At 36.7% G+C, this 14,334-nt stretch overlaps 1 protein-coding gene across 4 annotated transcripts in view; it reads left to right on the top strand.

Annotated features, from left to right (window-relative positions):
- Nucleotides 1-14,334, top strand: part of USO1 (USO1 vesicle transport factor) — a 76,470-nt gene that overhangs the window by 45,769 nt on the left and 16,367 nt on the right. For 2 of the 4 annotated variants that reach the window (XM_055434822.2, XM_055434823.2), the window contains 6 exons: nt 2,311-2,489; nt 6,721-6,861; nt 8,995-9,083; nt 9,667-9,821; nt 10,232-10,443; nt 12,048-12,068. In XM_055434822.2, coding sequence (XP_055290797.2) covers nt 2,311-2,489; nt 6,721-6,861; nt 8,995-9,083; nt 9,667-9,821; nt 10,232-10,443; nt 12,048-12,068 — 797 coding nt within the window. The remainder of the gene's footprint in view (nt 1-2,310; nt 2,490-6,720; nt 6,862-8,994; nt 9,084-9,666; nt 9,822-10,231; nt 10,444-12,047; nt 12,069-14,334) is intronic. The other 2 variants (XM_055434824.2, XM_055434825.2) reach the window with 1 other exon arrangement.

Raw genomic sequence — 14,334 nt, forward strand, 5'->3', positions numbered from 1 at the left:
ATAGGAATTTTCTTTCGAATGATGGTATAAGATTTGTGATCAAATTTCATACATGTGAAGGTCTGTTTCTGAGTTCTCTGTTCTATTTCACTAGTGTTTGTCTAGTTCTACACTAAACCATACTTTCTTAATTACTAAAGCTTCAAAATAATCTATTAGAATATTGAAAGAATTTCCTATCTTGGCCCTCTTCATAGTTTGTCTTAGTGTCTGTTTTCTTTATTCTTCATTTAAGTGAAACTTAATATCTATTCAAGTTATCTGAAAATCCCAGTTGGGATGTTTATTGAAAATATAGAGAGTGTAAAGATTAAACAGAATCATCATTGATTTTTTTTCTCTCCATGAACCCAGGTATATCTTTTAATGTATTCAAGTCTTCCTAATGTTTATAATTTTAAACACAAGAGTTGTATACCTTTTTTTATTAGATTCATTCCTGGGTATCTTATACTTTTTGTTACATATGAATGAAATCTTTCTTTTCAATTACATTTTCAAATGGTAACTATTTGATTTTTTATATATTGATTTTTGTATCCAATTATCTTATTAAATCATTAGTTCTCATCGGACTTTCTGTGTAGATATGACATCTTCTACAAACAGTGTAATCCTTTTTTCTTTCTTTCATTTCTTATACCAGTTTTCTTGTCCTCTTTGTCTCATCGCACAGACTAGGATCTTTGGTGGTGGTTTAGTCACTAAGTGGTGTCCAACTCTTGTGACCCCGTTGACTATAGCCTGCCAGGTTCCTCTGTTCTTGGGATTCTCTAGGCAAGAATCCTGGAGTGGGTTGCTGTTTCATTCTCCAGAGGATCTTCCTGTCCCAGGGATCGAACCCAGGTCTCCCGCATTGAAGGCAGATTCTTTACCATCTGAGCCACCAGGGAAGCCCACTAGAATCTTTAATACAGTGTTAGAATAATTGCTGACTTTAATGAGAATGTTGATATTTCACCTTTTACTCTGATTTTTGCTAAGAGTTTTTATCATGAGTGAGTCTTGAAGAAAAGAAAGAGGAATGAATAGGTGGGTCACAGGATTTTTAGAGCAGTGAATCTATTCTATGTGACACTGTAATGGTGGGTACATAAAATTAATACATGTGTTGAAACCTGTAGAACTTACAAAGAATGAGCCCTACTGTAAACTATGACCATGAGTTAATAGTGTATCAGTATTCATTCATCAGTCTAACAAATGTACCTCACGCTAATGCTAAATAGTAAGAGCAGTAGACACTGGCAGGGAGAGAGTGTGTGGGAGTTCCCTGTGTTTGTTGCTCAGATTTTCTTTAAACCTGAAGATGCTCTAAAAAAATAGTCTTAATTTTTTAAAAAGCAATTAATTCTTATAATCATGCAGCTCAAGTAGTAGACACAGAAGTGTGGGTATATACACAGAGGAACCTACTCACAATAAGCATCCAGCCTTCGTCATAGGCTTTGCAGAGGAAACAGAGCTCTTTGCCTAGGAAGCCTGAGGAGTGACCAGACATCTGTAAGGAAAACCAGGGAGGGAGTAATTAGTGTTTTAGAAACCAAGAGAAGAGGAAGTTTCAAGGAAGAGACATTGAGACAACAATGTCAAGTGCTTCTTAGAGATTACAATAATTGATTCATTTAACAAATATTTAGTAGTGACCTACCTTGTATATGGGGCTTCCCTTGTGGCTCAGCTGGCAAAGAATCCACCAATGCGGGAAAGAATCCAATGCGGGAGACCTGGGTTCAATCCCTGGGTTGGAAAGATCCCCTGGAGAAGGGAAAGGCTACCCACTCCAGTATTCTGGCCTGGAGAATTCCATGGACTGTATAGTCCATGGGATCGCAAAGAGTCAAACCCGACTGAGCAACTTTCACTTTCACTTTCCCTTGTATATGGCTGATGTCTTATCTCTATATCTGCTGAGGATACAGAGGTGAGTAGGACAGTCACAAATTCCTGTCTTCATGAATTATAAGCTAATGGAGAAGACAGATGCTACATAATAATAAAAGGAGCAGGCTACTGTGAGAGCATATGGCTGGTGATCCTAACCTAGTCATTGGATCTTACTAATCATTCCTGAAGGAATGATGTGTAAGCTGAATGTGAAGAAACTGTGTGAGTTATTGAGATGAGTGGCGAATCAAAAAGAGAAGTCAGGAGATCCCTGGGGGACCTGAGGAAGAACAGGCTCACTGCTGTGCATGCTGAGGAGAGGCTGCGCATGGAGATTTTTGTTTTTAAAAAATGTTTGGGGATTGAGTTTTCCTTCAGGTTCTATCACTCTTCACATTCCTGTTTTTTATATTCTTTCCCCAGGTATAGTAGTGGAAGATTGTCTGATTCTGCTCCAAAACTTGTTAAAAAACAACAATTCCAATCAAAATTTTTTTAAAGAAGGCTCATATATTCAGCGTATGAAACCTTGGTTTGAAGTTGGAGATGAAAATTCTGGCTGGTCTGCACAGAAAGTGACTAATCTGCACCTAATGCTACAGGTACACTGTCCTCAGACATAAATGTGATAATTTTGACAACAGTCCTTTATCAAAAACAGTCCTGGTCAATCCAGGATGTTGAATTGGTTTCAGGTGGGCTTTAAAAAAAAGTAAGAATGTTCTGATATGGAGATTTGCAGTTACATTCAGAGATAGAGATTTCCTTCCTCCCACACATACACTTTGTTTCAACAACTGTTAACATCTGACAGTACTGTTTCATTTTTTATTCCCCTCTCTTGCCCTGTTGGGTTATTTTAAAGCACATCCAAACATATAGTTTCCTGATAGGTTTTACACTAGAAAATAATAAGTTAGCTGTTGAATTGAATTTTTTAAATCTGCTTTCTTCATTTAAGGTTTAATATCATAAATTTTAGTATTCAGAATATTAAGTTCAGCATAGAAATTCATTCAGTAAACATTTACTGAGAGCCAGACACTGGATGCTTGGAATTGGATGACGATGTCCCTGCCCTCAAAAATTAATAATCTTGAGTTTAATGTTTAATACAAATTAAATTAACAAGTCACATGAATTTCATTTAAGCTCTGTGGTGAAAGCTTGGTGGTGATGGATAGTAAAAGTGAAGACAGTAGCATCCCAAATGAATTCTGAATCAGAAAATTTTGACATTTTTTAAGTATTTTACTTATTTATCCCTTTATTGAATCCCCCTTCTCCAAACCCTTAAGTTTATACCAGTTTCCTAACTTACTTTCTAGTGATTCTTGTGGGTCTTTGAATGTCCCTCTGTTTCTAAAGTTGTGTTCCTCAGAACTAGGTGGTTAATCAGACTGGTAATTAAAATCTGCATATTGTTGCCTTCTCTGGGAGTTTCCCACATAGGGTTGATTGATAATTAGGGTGACCATATGCCCCAGTTTACCAGGTCACTATTCATTTTGTAATTATTAATCGTGTCCTCTTTCACTTCAGAAGTGTCCCAGTTTGGATAATAAACTATAATTAACCTATTTAGAATATGCCTTAAAAACTGTTAGGGAAATATTTTACAGGAGAACATGGGCAGACTCTATTGATATTCCCAACTTCGTTGTTTCTGTTTTTACATTTCAGTATCACACATTTCAAGGCTGTTAGTTTTTAATGTTTCAGAAATAGTGTTCCAGTGGTAAAGTTGATATCTTTGCTCAACACTGCCTTCTTAACAAAGGAAATTTCTCTAGAAAAATGATTTTCAAAATGTGGTTAGAGAAAATGAAGGGTTCTCATGATGTAGCAGTTACATATATATTTTCTTCCAGAGTGAAAATCTAAACTGCTTGAGGAGCTTACTCATGTTTTATAGTTTAGGGTACTACCTAAAGAATTAACTTTTGCAAAAAGTAATTGTTAATGAGAAAGTCACTTGTTAAAATGTAAAGCACTATTTTACCAAAAACAATTTAGAATAGAATGCTGCATATAAACAGAAAAACAGTATTCTAGTTATATATGGAAGTAAGTTAGTTCTTTAAGTATTCTTCTAGAAAGTGAGTACACTAGATAGTAGTTATTGAAGAACATAAACTTCAAAATAAAGAAACTGAGCTTAATTCACTGTAATGTAGTCTCCATTCAAAGACGTAGTAGTTGATGTATTTCATAGCTTCACAGGCCACAGGTTATCTCCTGCTTTTCAAACTATTAGAAGGCTCTTTCTTGATATTTTTATTGCTTATATTTAGGGTTGCTTATATTTCAAGTTCTCTGTTATATAACAAATGAAAATGCATTGTAAATGGTGATAAACAATCCTTTTTGGATATATACGTCCTAACTGGAATTATTCATCATCCCAGTTATAATTATGATGGAATTCTAAGCCACTAAAAATTGAAATTGATCCACTTGAGGATCGTTCATTTAAATTTCGCAAATTAAATTTGAAGAAAGCCTCTTTTTGAAATTTTTTTAGTTGTGAAACATTTAAATTTTTTCCTGGAATGATAGTTTCATGACTATTTCTACCTGTAGGAATCCCTTCTATTCCATTTTTTTGGATCGATCCTGCCATTGACTCTCAGAAAACTCATTACCTAATGAGAGACTCCTTTTTGTTGTTGGATAGTTCTAATTATAAAAAGCTTAATCTATATAATGAGTCAAAATCTGCCTGGATATAACATCTACAAACATCCCCTAGTCATTCCCTCTGGGAAAATACATATCAATTTATTGTGATACTTTGCATATTTGTAATGTATTTGAATATTACTATTAGTTCTTCACTTATTTTCTTATCATTATAAGTATTACCTCTTTCTTCAACCATCCCTCCTACTTCTTTGTTATCTAGAAATGTGATTATTTATATTATCAGTTAAGATACCCAACTGCTATTAGATGACATTAAGGAATTATTGGGTTTCCCTCGTAGCTCAGTCAATAAAGAATCTGCCTGCAGTGCAGGATACCCGGGTTCAATCCCTGGGTTGGGAAGATCCCCTGGAGAAGGAAATGGCAACCCACTCCAATATTCTTGCCTGGAAAATCTCATAGAGAGAGGAGCCTGGTGGGCTGCAGTCCATGAGGTTGCAAAGAGTCAGGCACAACTGAGCGACTAACACTTACTTACTTAAGGAGTTATTGTTGATTTTGTTAGGTGTAATAATGGCATGATGATTATAAATTCTTTTTATCGGAGGCATATAGAAATATTTATGGGAAAAATGACACATAATTTGGTGTTTGCTTTAAATATAGGTATACCTCAGTTTACTGTGTTTCACTTTATTGTGCTTTGCAGATAATTGCACTTTTTACAAATTGAAGGTTTATGGCAACCCTGTGTCAAGCAAGTCTGTCAGCTTTTGTTCACCAGCACTTGCTCACCTCATGTCTCTGTGTCACATTTTGGTAATTCTCACAGTATTTCAAACCTTTTCATTATTATTTGTTATGGTGATCTGTGATCAGTGGTCTTTGCTATGAGTGTTGTAATTATTCTGTGGCACCACGAATCATACCCATGTAAAATGGACAACTTAATTGATAAATGTGTGTGTTTGACAGCTCCTCTAACTGACCGTTCCCTGTCGCCCTCTCCTCGCGTCTCCCTATCTGCTGTGACATAAGTGTTGAAATTAGACCAGTTAATAACCTTACAGTGGCCTGTAAGTGGCCTCTAAGTGTTCAAGTGAAAGGAAGAGTCGGATGTCTCTCGCTCTGAATCAAAAGCTAGAAATGATTAAGCTGAGTAAGGAAGACATATTGAAAGCGAAGATGGGCTGAAACCTAGGCCTGTTGTACCAGTTAGCCAAACTGTAAACCCCAAGGAAGAGTTACTGAAGGAGAGAGTAAGTGAATACACGAGTGATGAGAAACTGAAGCAGCCTTATTGCTAATGTGGGGAAAGCTTTAGTGGCCTGGATAAATGACCAAACCAGTGATAACATTCCCGTAAGCCAGAGCCTACTCTAGAACAAAGGCCTCACCATCTTCAATTCCATGAAGGCTGAGAAAGGTAAGGAAGCTGCAGAAGAAACGTTTGAATCTAGCAGAAATTGGTTCATGAGGTTTAAGGAAAGAAGCCATCTTCTTCATAACACAGAAGTATTAACACAAGTGAAACAAGTGCTGATTGTAGAAGCTGCAGCAAGTTAATGAAGGTGGCTACACAAAGCAACAGATTTTCAATGCAGCTAAAACAGCTTTCTCTTGGAAAAAGATGCCATCTAGGACTTTGATGGTACTTCCCAGGTGACGCAATGGTAAAGAATCCGCTTGCCAGTGCAAGAGATGCAGGAGATGTGGGTTCAGTCCCTGAGTTGGGAAGATACCCTTGAGGAGGAAATGAAGCACAGGATATTACAAAAACTTAGGTGATTAAGCAGTGACAGGGTTTGAGAGGAGATGGCTCAGACAGTAAAGAATCTGTCTGCAGTGCGAGAGACCTAGGTTTGATCCCTGGATCAGGAAGATTCCCTGGAGAAGGGAATAGCAACCCACTCTAGTATTCTTGCCTGGAGAATTTCACGGATATAGGAGCCTGATAGGCTGCAGTTCATGGGGTGGCAAAGAGTCGAACATGACTAAGTGACTAACACTTTCACACCAATTTTGAAAGAAGTATGAGTAAAATCCTGTCAAAGCATTGCATGCTATAGATCTGGCTGAGCAGTTCAGGGAATCCATTACACAGGTTCTCTATTCATATAGATCAAATTTGTCTCAAGACTTTTCAAATCTCTAAAAGACAGATTTTGTGTTCTCTTTCTTTCGCAGCTTGTTCGTGTACTAGTATCTCCCAACAACCCTCCTGGTGCTACCAGTAGCTGCCAAAAAGCTATGTTCCAGTGCGGCTTACTGCAGCAGCTTTGTACTATCCTAATGGCCACTGGAGTTCCTGCTGATATCCTGACTGAGGTAAACCAAGTGATGGCAGAAGCCACTCTGTGGAAGCTGAAATCAGGAAGCCTAGGAACAATTAGATATCAGCTGAATGAAAAACAGCAACTGTTAATCATTCTTGTCTATTAAATTCCTTATTGACACTAAAAGTATAATTAGCATAATGAAGACAGTAGCAATTCCAAAAGGTGTATTCATTCTGCAAGTTTAATAGCACGTAAATAATGTTAACGCTTAGAAGATTTCTTGTTAATTTTATTATATTCAACAGGAGTGCACAGTAATGATTTATATTTTTAATTTTGAGAACAGTATGACTTAGTCAAGTCAGACTTGTCTTATTCGTACAATAATAATTATTTTTCCTTGACATATCGCATTTTCTGTTTCCTGCCTATTAAGAAAAAGAAGTTAGTTTGAAGAAAAGAAAGGTTTATGTAAATTTCTTTTCTCAAATTACCACATGTACATTAAAAGTACAAATAATAGTGAAAGTTTTATAAGAAAAACTATCTTTGGACTCCCTTCCTATCTAAGCCTCACTTCCCCCTGTATAACCCTCCCAATTTACTTCCTCCTGTCACCCCAGTAATTTATTTTTAAATTGATAATCAGAATTATAGTTTTTTCACTATTCCAATACTGTTTCTTGCTAAGCCAGAGCCCTGTACTTTTTTTTTTAAATAACCCTTTTTCTTTCCTGAGTTACAATGATATTCTTTTTCATTTTACTGATTTTTCTGTCTATGCATATTAACACTGTCATAAGCTTAACAATATGTTCCCCACTTCAGACCTTCTGAAAGTCCTCTATCCTCCTGCTCCAATATGGGCTGCTTATTCTCTTCTGTCACACAGCTCTTACCCTGGGACTTACCTTTTATTTATTTATTTGCATCTTCGTGGTATGTGGCATGTGGAGTCTAATTCTCTGACCAGGGATTCAACCTGGGCCCCCTGCATTGGAAACATTAAGTCTTACCTCCTGGACCACCAGGGAAGTCCCTATCCTTTGATTCACTCTCTCTCTAATGATCCTTTTGCCATGCTTATTCGCTCAGTTGAGTCCGACTCTTTGCGACTCCATGGACTGTAGCCCACCAGGCTCCTCTGTCCATTGGGAATCTCCAGGCAAGAATACTGGAATGGGTTGCCATGCCATCCTCCAGGGGATCTTCCCAACCCAGGGATCAAACCCAGGTCTCCCTCATTGCAGGTGGATTCTTTACCATCTGAGCCTCCAGGGGATTCCTTGGTTATCTAGATGCTATGTCATTTTCTACCACCCCTTGGTTCATTATCTTATTTTACTTAACTTCCTGAAAGGGGGTGAATGGCAGGATAATTTGGTTTTAGCTTTTTCATGTCATTCCTCCACCTTCAGAATTAATCTAGTGTTTGGTTAGGTATGGAATTCAGAATTGGAAATTATTAACACTCAACTTTCAGAACATTATTCCAGTGTTGCTACTAAGAAGTCTGAAGCCATTTTGAGTCTTTTTGGATAACCTACTTTCTTTCTCTAGAATCTTTCTTTCTGGTTTGTTTCTGAAATTTCCTGATGATGTGCTGTATTACAGACTCTACCCCTCCACCCTGCTAAATTTTAGCACTCATTGGGCCCTTTCAAACTAGAGACATAAGTACGTCAGTTCTGAGGAAGTTTTGTGTGTTCCTTGACAATTTCCTCTTTTCTTTGTCTTGAACTCTATTAATAGATCATTGGACTTTCTGGACCCAGTGTCTTTTTATTCTGTTTACTTGGAGGTTTTTATCAGCCTCATCCTTAAATTGAATTTGTAATTTGTTACATTTTAAATTTGTTCTCTGATTTTATTTTTAAGCATCCTTTTTCTTGCTTTGTAGAAATAGATTCTCTCTCTTAGAGGATATTATTAATTTTAGTTTTTTTGAGATTTTAAATGCATGTGGTCAAGTTTATTTTTAGTTGGAGGCGCTTAGTGTTTTAAAATATAATCTCACAGAAGTGTTACAAGATTATAATGCTGTAACTGACATTTTTGTTATCTAAGTTTTGTTGTTTAAAAGCAGAAAGCAAAAGAATGTAACATTTTCTTCTTTTGGAAACAGGGTTTTTCCTTCAACTTGCTTTCTCTAAATTTTCTTCTCCACTTATGTTCATTACAGACCATTAATACTGTATCAGAAGTTATTCGAGGCTGCCAAGTAAACCAAGACTACTTTGCTTCTGTAAATGCACCTTCAAACCCACCAAGGTAGGAAGAGAGAAATCCTGAGATCCCGCAGACGGATCAGTGTATCTTGTCTGCACGTCTTATTCTTTTAAGGAGTTCAGTCCTGTGTTTTGAAACAAGAAATTATCTGATAAGATAAATATGTTGGTATTTTAAGAGTTTCCAGTCTTCAGAACTTGTGTATTTGTACTCAGGTATTACTTCCTAGCTGTGTGCCTTGATAGCTCAGCTTGTAAAGAATCCGCCCGCAATGCGGGAGACCTGGGTTCGATCCCTGGGTTGGGAAGATCCCCTGGAGAAGGGAAAGGCTACCAACTCCAGTATTCTAACCTGGAGAATTCCATGGACTGTATAGTCTACGGGGTCGCAAAGAGTTGGACACGACTGAGCGACTTTCACTCATTACTTCCTAGCCGTGTGCCTTAGCAAGCAGATCACTTCATTTCTCTCAGCTGCAGATATCTTTTCTGTGAAATGGAGATGCAAATAGTTAACTTGCTAGTGTTCTGGCTGTGGCTTTTCAGTCAACTAAAATGACTAGCTATTGATTTATGTATGTAGACTGCAATATTTCTTTTTGTTCTTTTCTTTTTAAATGCAACAGACCAGCCATCGTAGTACTTCTCATGTCCATGGTTAATGAAAGGCAGCCATTTGTATTACGCTGTGCTGTTCTCTACTGTTTCCAGTGTTTCTTATATAAAAATCAGAAAGGACAAGGAGAAATTGTGTCAACGCTTCTGCCTTCCACTATTGATGGTAAATAATTTAATTCTAATTTTTAAAATAAATAATTATCTTTTAATAGTAAAAAATAAATGTGTAGTAGATATTTAAAATGTAGAATATTAGTATGTAATGTTTTGTTTAAAATATAACATTTCCTTTCAATTTGTTTTAGAAGTGTAGTTTTTAATTAAGGCCATAATTTCTGGAATATACCATCATCAGTTTGATGCCTTAAGTGTTCTAATATTTCTTTGTTTTGCTACTTTTCAAGATACTTTTTTGTCATCATTTAAATTTTATTTTGTAAAAACAAACTTTTGTAAGTGTTACTTAATACTGCTAATTAACAGATTTTTAAGTATATTTCATACTATTTTTATGTGTGTGAAAACAACATAATTCATTTTTACCTCATTGTTATCTGCCTGCCACCTTTGTAGCAACAGGCAATACGGTCTCAGCTGGTCAGTTGTTATGCGGAGGTTTATTTTCTACTGATTCGCTTTCAAACTGGTGTGCTGCCGTGGCCCTTGCCCATGCTTTGCAAGAAAACGCTACCCAGAAAGAACAGTTGCTCAGGGTTCAACTTGCTACAAGTATTGGCAATCCTCCAGTTTCTTTGTTGCAGCAGTGCACCAACATTCTTTCACAGGTAAGGTGACCAGCAAGATTTCTCTAGGGAGGGGGTGGAAGGTTTCATTTTGATGTCAGTGACACAAGGATTGAAAATGGAAAGGGAACAAGGCAAATTCTGCTCATTAGCTCACTGTTACAAGAAATGGTTTTGTGGAGAGAAAGCAGGAAATAATACTATCAGAATGGTTTTGCCAAATAATGAATAAGGTCTGCATCAGGATGAAAACACATGTTCTGGACAGAAAGGTGGTGGAGTTTTTTTGCGGGGGGGCATTTGTTTTCTTCTTCTGTCATCCACACAATTTCTCTTACTGCTCAATAGCTGAATTCGGGCCAGTGTATGAGAGGGAATAGAGTGTTTCATAGCTGTGTACCTTGCTCTTTCTCTTCCCAGGGCAGTTGATCTTCCTTTCAGAAAACAAAACTAAAATGCCAATCCAGTGCTCATATAGTTAAACAGTATACCCCTTGATGTTTGTGAGCTCTCAAATCCTCAGAACCCCAAGGTGTATAGTTTACCTAGTAAGATGTAAATAAACGTAAAATGTTTGCATTCCTTTAGACTCCTAATGAAAGTATAGAAGCTTCATTGAAATGTGAATGCTAAAGGATTGATATTTAGGAATATCCCTTACTATTTTTAGATGATTTGCCCACATGTGCCAGCCTTGCTGTTAAATGATTCAAGTTGATGCTTAAGCAAAACTGTAAAGTTTTTCAAGGAGAATCATTCAAGGAGAGTGAAAATGTCCATAAGTCTAAAATTGCTCTATCCAGTGGTATTATCTTATTCCTTCCCCATGATATGTGGGGTGCTTCTCAGTTTTTAATTTTGCCACACTTGTTGAATTGTTTTATTGTGAGCTTTTAAAGAAACATCAGTACCATCCATAGGGAGTTAGAAAAGAAGGCTTAAAAATTAGCTTAGCTAGTGAAAAAAGAATTGAACTCTTCCTTTGTTACTTAGAATCAGTGTACTTTGATTGAAAACCTGCTTTATCTTTATTATTTATCTTAGTGATTTTTTAGAAGTACTCCAAAATATTCATAGTCTTATTTATTTAATACTTGTTTTTCTCTTGTTGCTGTATATGGGAAACGGCTTTTCTTTTTTTAAATTTTGTATTAGAGTATATTTTATTTTCAATGTTGTGTTAGTTTCAGGTATACAGCAAAGTATATCCATTCTTTTTTAGATTCTTTCACATAAAGATTTTTACAGAATATTGAGTTAGAGTTCCCTGTAGAGTTCCCAGTAGGTCCTTATTAGTTACTTATTTTAAATATAGTGGTGTATAACAGCTTTTCTTAAGCCAAATAGTAATTAACTGTCTGACCATCATCACCACATACTTAGCTCTAACATGGCAATTCTAACAAATGCATAATGAGAAATCCTCAAGATAGTGGTGTCTTCCCACTTTTAAGTAATCACAGTGCTATAAAATTAGCCTTTCTCCTTTAAAATGTACATTCGTCGGTATAATAAAAGATTAGATCTATCCTGTTCCAAACTGTTGGCTTGGGTTGCTAGAGAGACTGTATTTGAGGGATTTTTCTGGGTATATATTTTTCTCAAGCAGTAATATTTTCAAATAATCTTTAATGTATAATTTGCAGGGCGATAAGATCAACCGACGGGTATGTATCACTTGTTTGGGCTTAGGCATTTCCTCCTACAGCCAGCCTTTTTCTTTGTCTTGGGTTTTGTTAATTGTTTTTTTTAACTGCTTGTTTGAAGTTATATCCTACTCACACTTGTATGTGTCAGCAAGTTAATCTCTTCCGTGACTCTCCGGTTTCTCTCTGGGTGGTACTGTAGCGGTGTTACTAAGGACTGTGGGAGTGAGCGTCTGAAGCTCTCCTTGTGCTTCCTCTGGGGATGCTTGCACTTTCTGGAATTCCTTGGTTTGGGGTTTTTGGTGTGATTTTTTTCACCCAAGCTTGCTGCTTTATTTCCAATGAAACCATTTCAGAGGTGGTAAAATTTAAGAGTTAAAAATTTTGGCTTTAATCAGCGTATGAAAGATATGATGACTTTTATATTATATAGGTTATTGAAAATATACAATAGTAAGTATAAATTTGTAATTTGAAAGAGTTTAAACATCTTGAGTTATTCTATACAATAGTAAGTATAAATTTGTAATTTGAAAGAGTTTAAACATCTTGAGTTATTCTGGGTGTTACGTATATGCTACACTACCATTTTGGATTCATTTTTGATGTGTGCTGGAGGAGAGTGTGATTTGTGTTTGATCTGTTTTCTGGGATATTTGGCCAAAAAGGTGTGTAGTTTTAATTCCATATTTGGGCATGTGTTCAGTTACTCAGCGTGGATACTAATAACTGAGGTCCTATTGGGAGTTGTATCTTTGTGCATGAGCATGATTTAACGTATGTTAATACCTCATTGTGGTGTTGGAGAAGACTCTTGAGGGTCCCTTATACTGCAAGGAGATCCAACCAGTCCATTCTAAAGGAGATCAATCCTGGATGTTCATTGGAGGGACTGATGCTAAAGCTGAAACTGCAATACTTTGGCCACCTCATGCGATGAGTTGACTCACTGGAAAAGACTCTGATGCTGGGAAAGGTTGGGGGCGGGAGGAGAAGGGGACGACGGAGAATGAGATGGCTGGATGGCATCACCGACTCTGTGGACATGAGTTTGAGTGTATTCCGGGAGTTGGTGATGGACAGGGAGGCCTGGCGTGCTGTGATTCATGGGGTCGCGGAGAGTCGGACACGACTGAGCGACTGAACTGAACTGAATACCTCACACACAGATTTGGCAGCTTTAGCTGTCAGAATTTTCAATACTAAGTAAAGAATTTTATAAGTGTGCATGTCATTCATTTAAAAGAGAAATTTTGGAAAGTATAATTTAGATACAGTAAAATGCACAGACGTTAAGTGTTCAGTCTGATGATTTTCATGGTTGAATATATTTCTATATCCACCACCCAAGACAAAATATGCAGCATAGTGATCATAATCCCACAAGTTCCATCTCGTCCCTTTCCTATTCTCTGTCTCCAGACGCCACCACTGGGAAGTAAATCTGATCATAATACTCTTGAACCATATTTTAATACTTAAACACCAGTTGTTTAAAATGTTAACTTTACATATTTTGTATCATTAATGTATTTTTAGGAATAATACTTTATTTCTTCTGAAATGTTCGAGGTTCTCTTCAACAAGATTTGAAATAATTCTCAGCCTTTTTTTTTTCAGTAGATGTGTAACTCAGATGCATCATGCAATTTGTGAATGGTAGGCAAAAGTGTTCTCAGACAAAGGTTCCAACAGTATTTTGAAACATTTTTAGTTTAGATAGAGCTTTTTCCCCCCCCTAAAAAAGGAGAGCATTTTTCACTAGTTAACAAACTAAGATTTTTGGTCAGTTTTAGCAGAGGCCACTAAAAAAGGGAGAGCCCACTTTTTTAAGGCTCCCTTTAATTATACTTTTATTTATTTTTTCAAGCTGGAAAAAATTCCAGTAGTAGAATGAGTACATCCATGTTGTCAGCATGTAGAAATATTTGACTTTGGTTGTCTCTTACAGTGGGGGATAATTGATAACAGTGTGAGAGAGATTTTTTTCTATTTTTGGCTGTGCTGGATCTCAGGTGAGGCGCACAGACTTTTCGATCTTCATTGTGGCAGGCAGGATCTTCAGCTGTGGCATAGGAACCCTTAGTTGCAGCATGTGGGATCTAGTTCCCTGACCAGGGATTGAACGTGGGCCCCTTGCATTGGTAGTTGGAGTCTTAGCCACTGGACCACCAGGAAAGTCCAGGACAGAGAGATTTTAATAGCAGTTAGCTTCACTATAATTAAATGACATCATGATATAGCAGTGAATTATTTTTTCTATAACATATATTAAAAAATTAACATT

This window comes from Moschus berezovskii, chromosome 5, assembly GCF_049115385.1.
Source record: "Moschus berezovskii isolate FMDL1 chromosome 5, NW_MosBer_1.0, whole genome shotgun sequence".
Classification (NCBI taxonomy): domain Eukaryota; kingdom Metazoa; phylum Chordata; class Mammalia; order Artiodactyla; family Moschidae; genus Moschus; species Moschus berezovskii.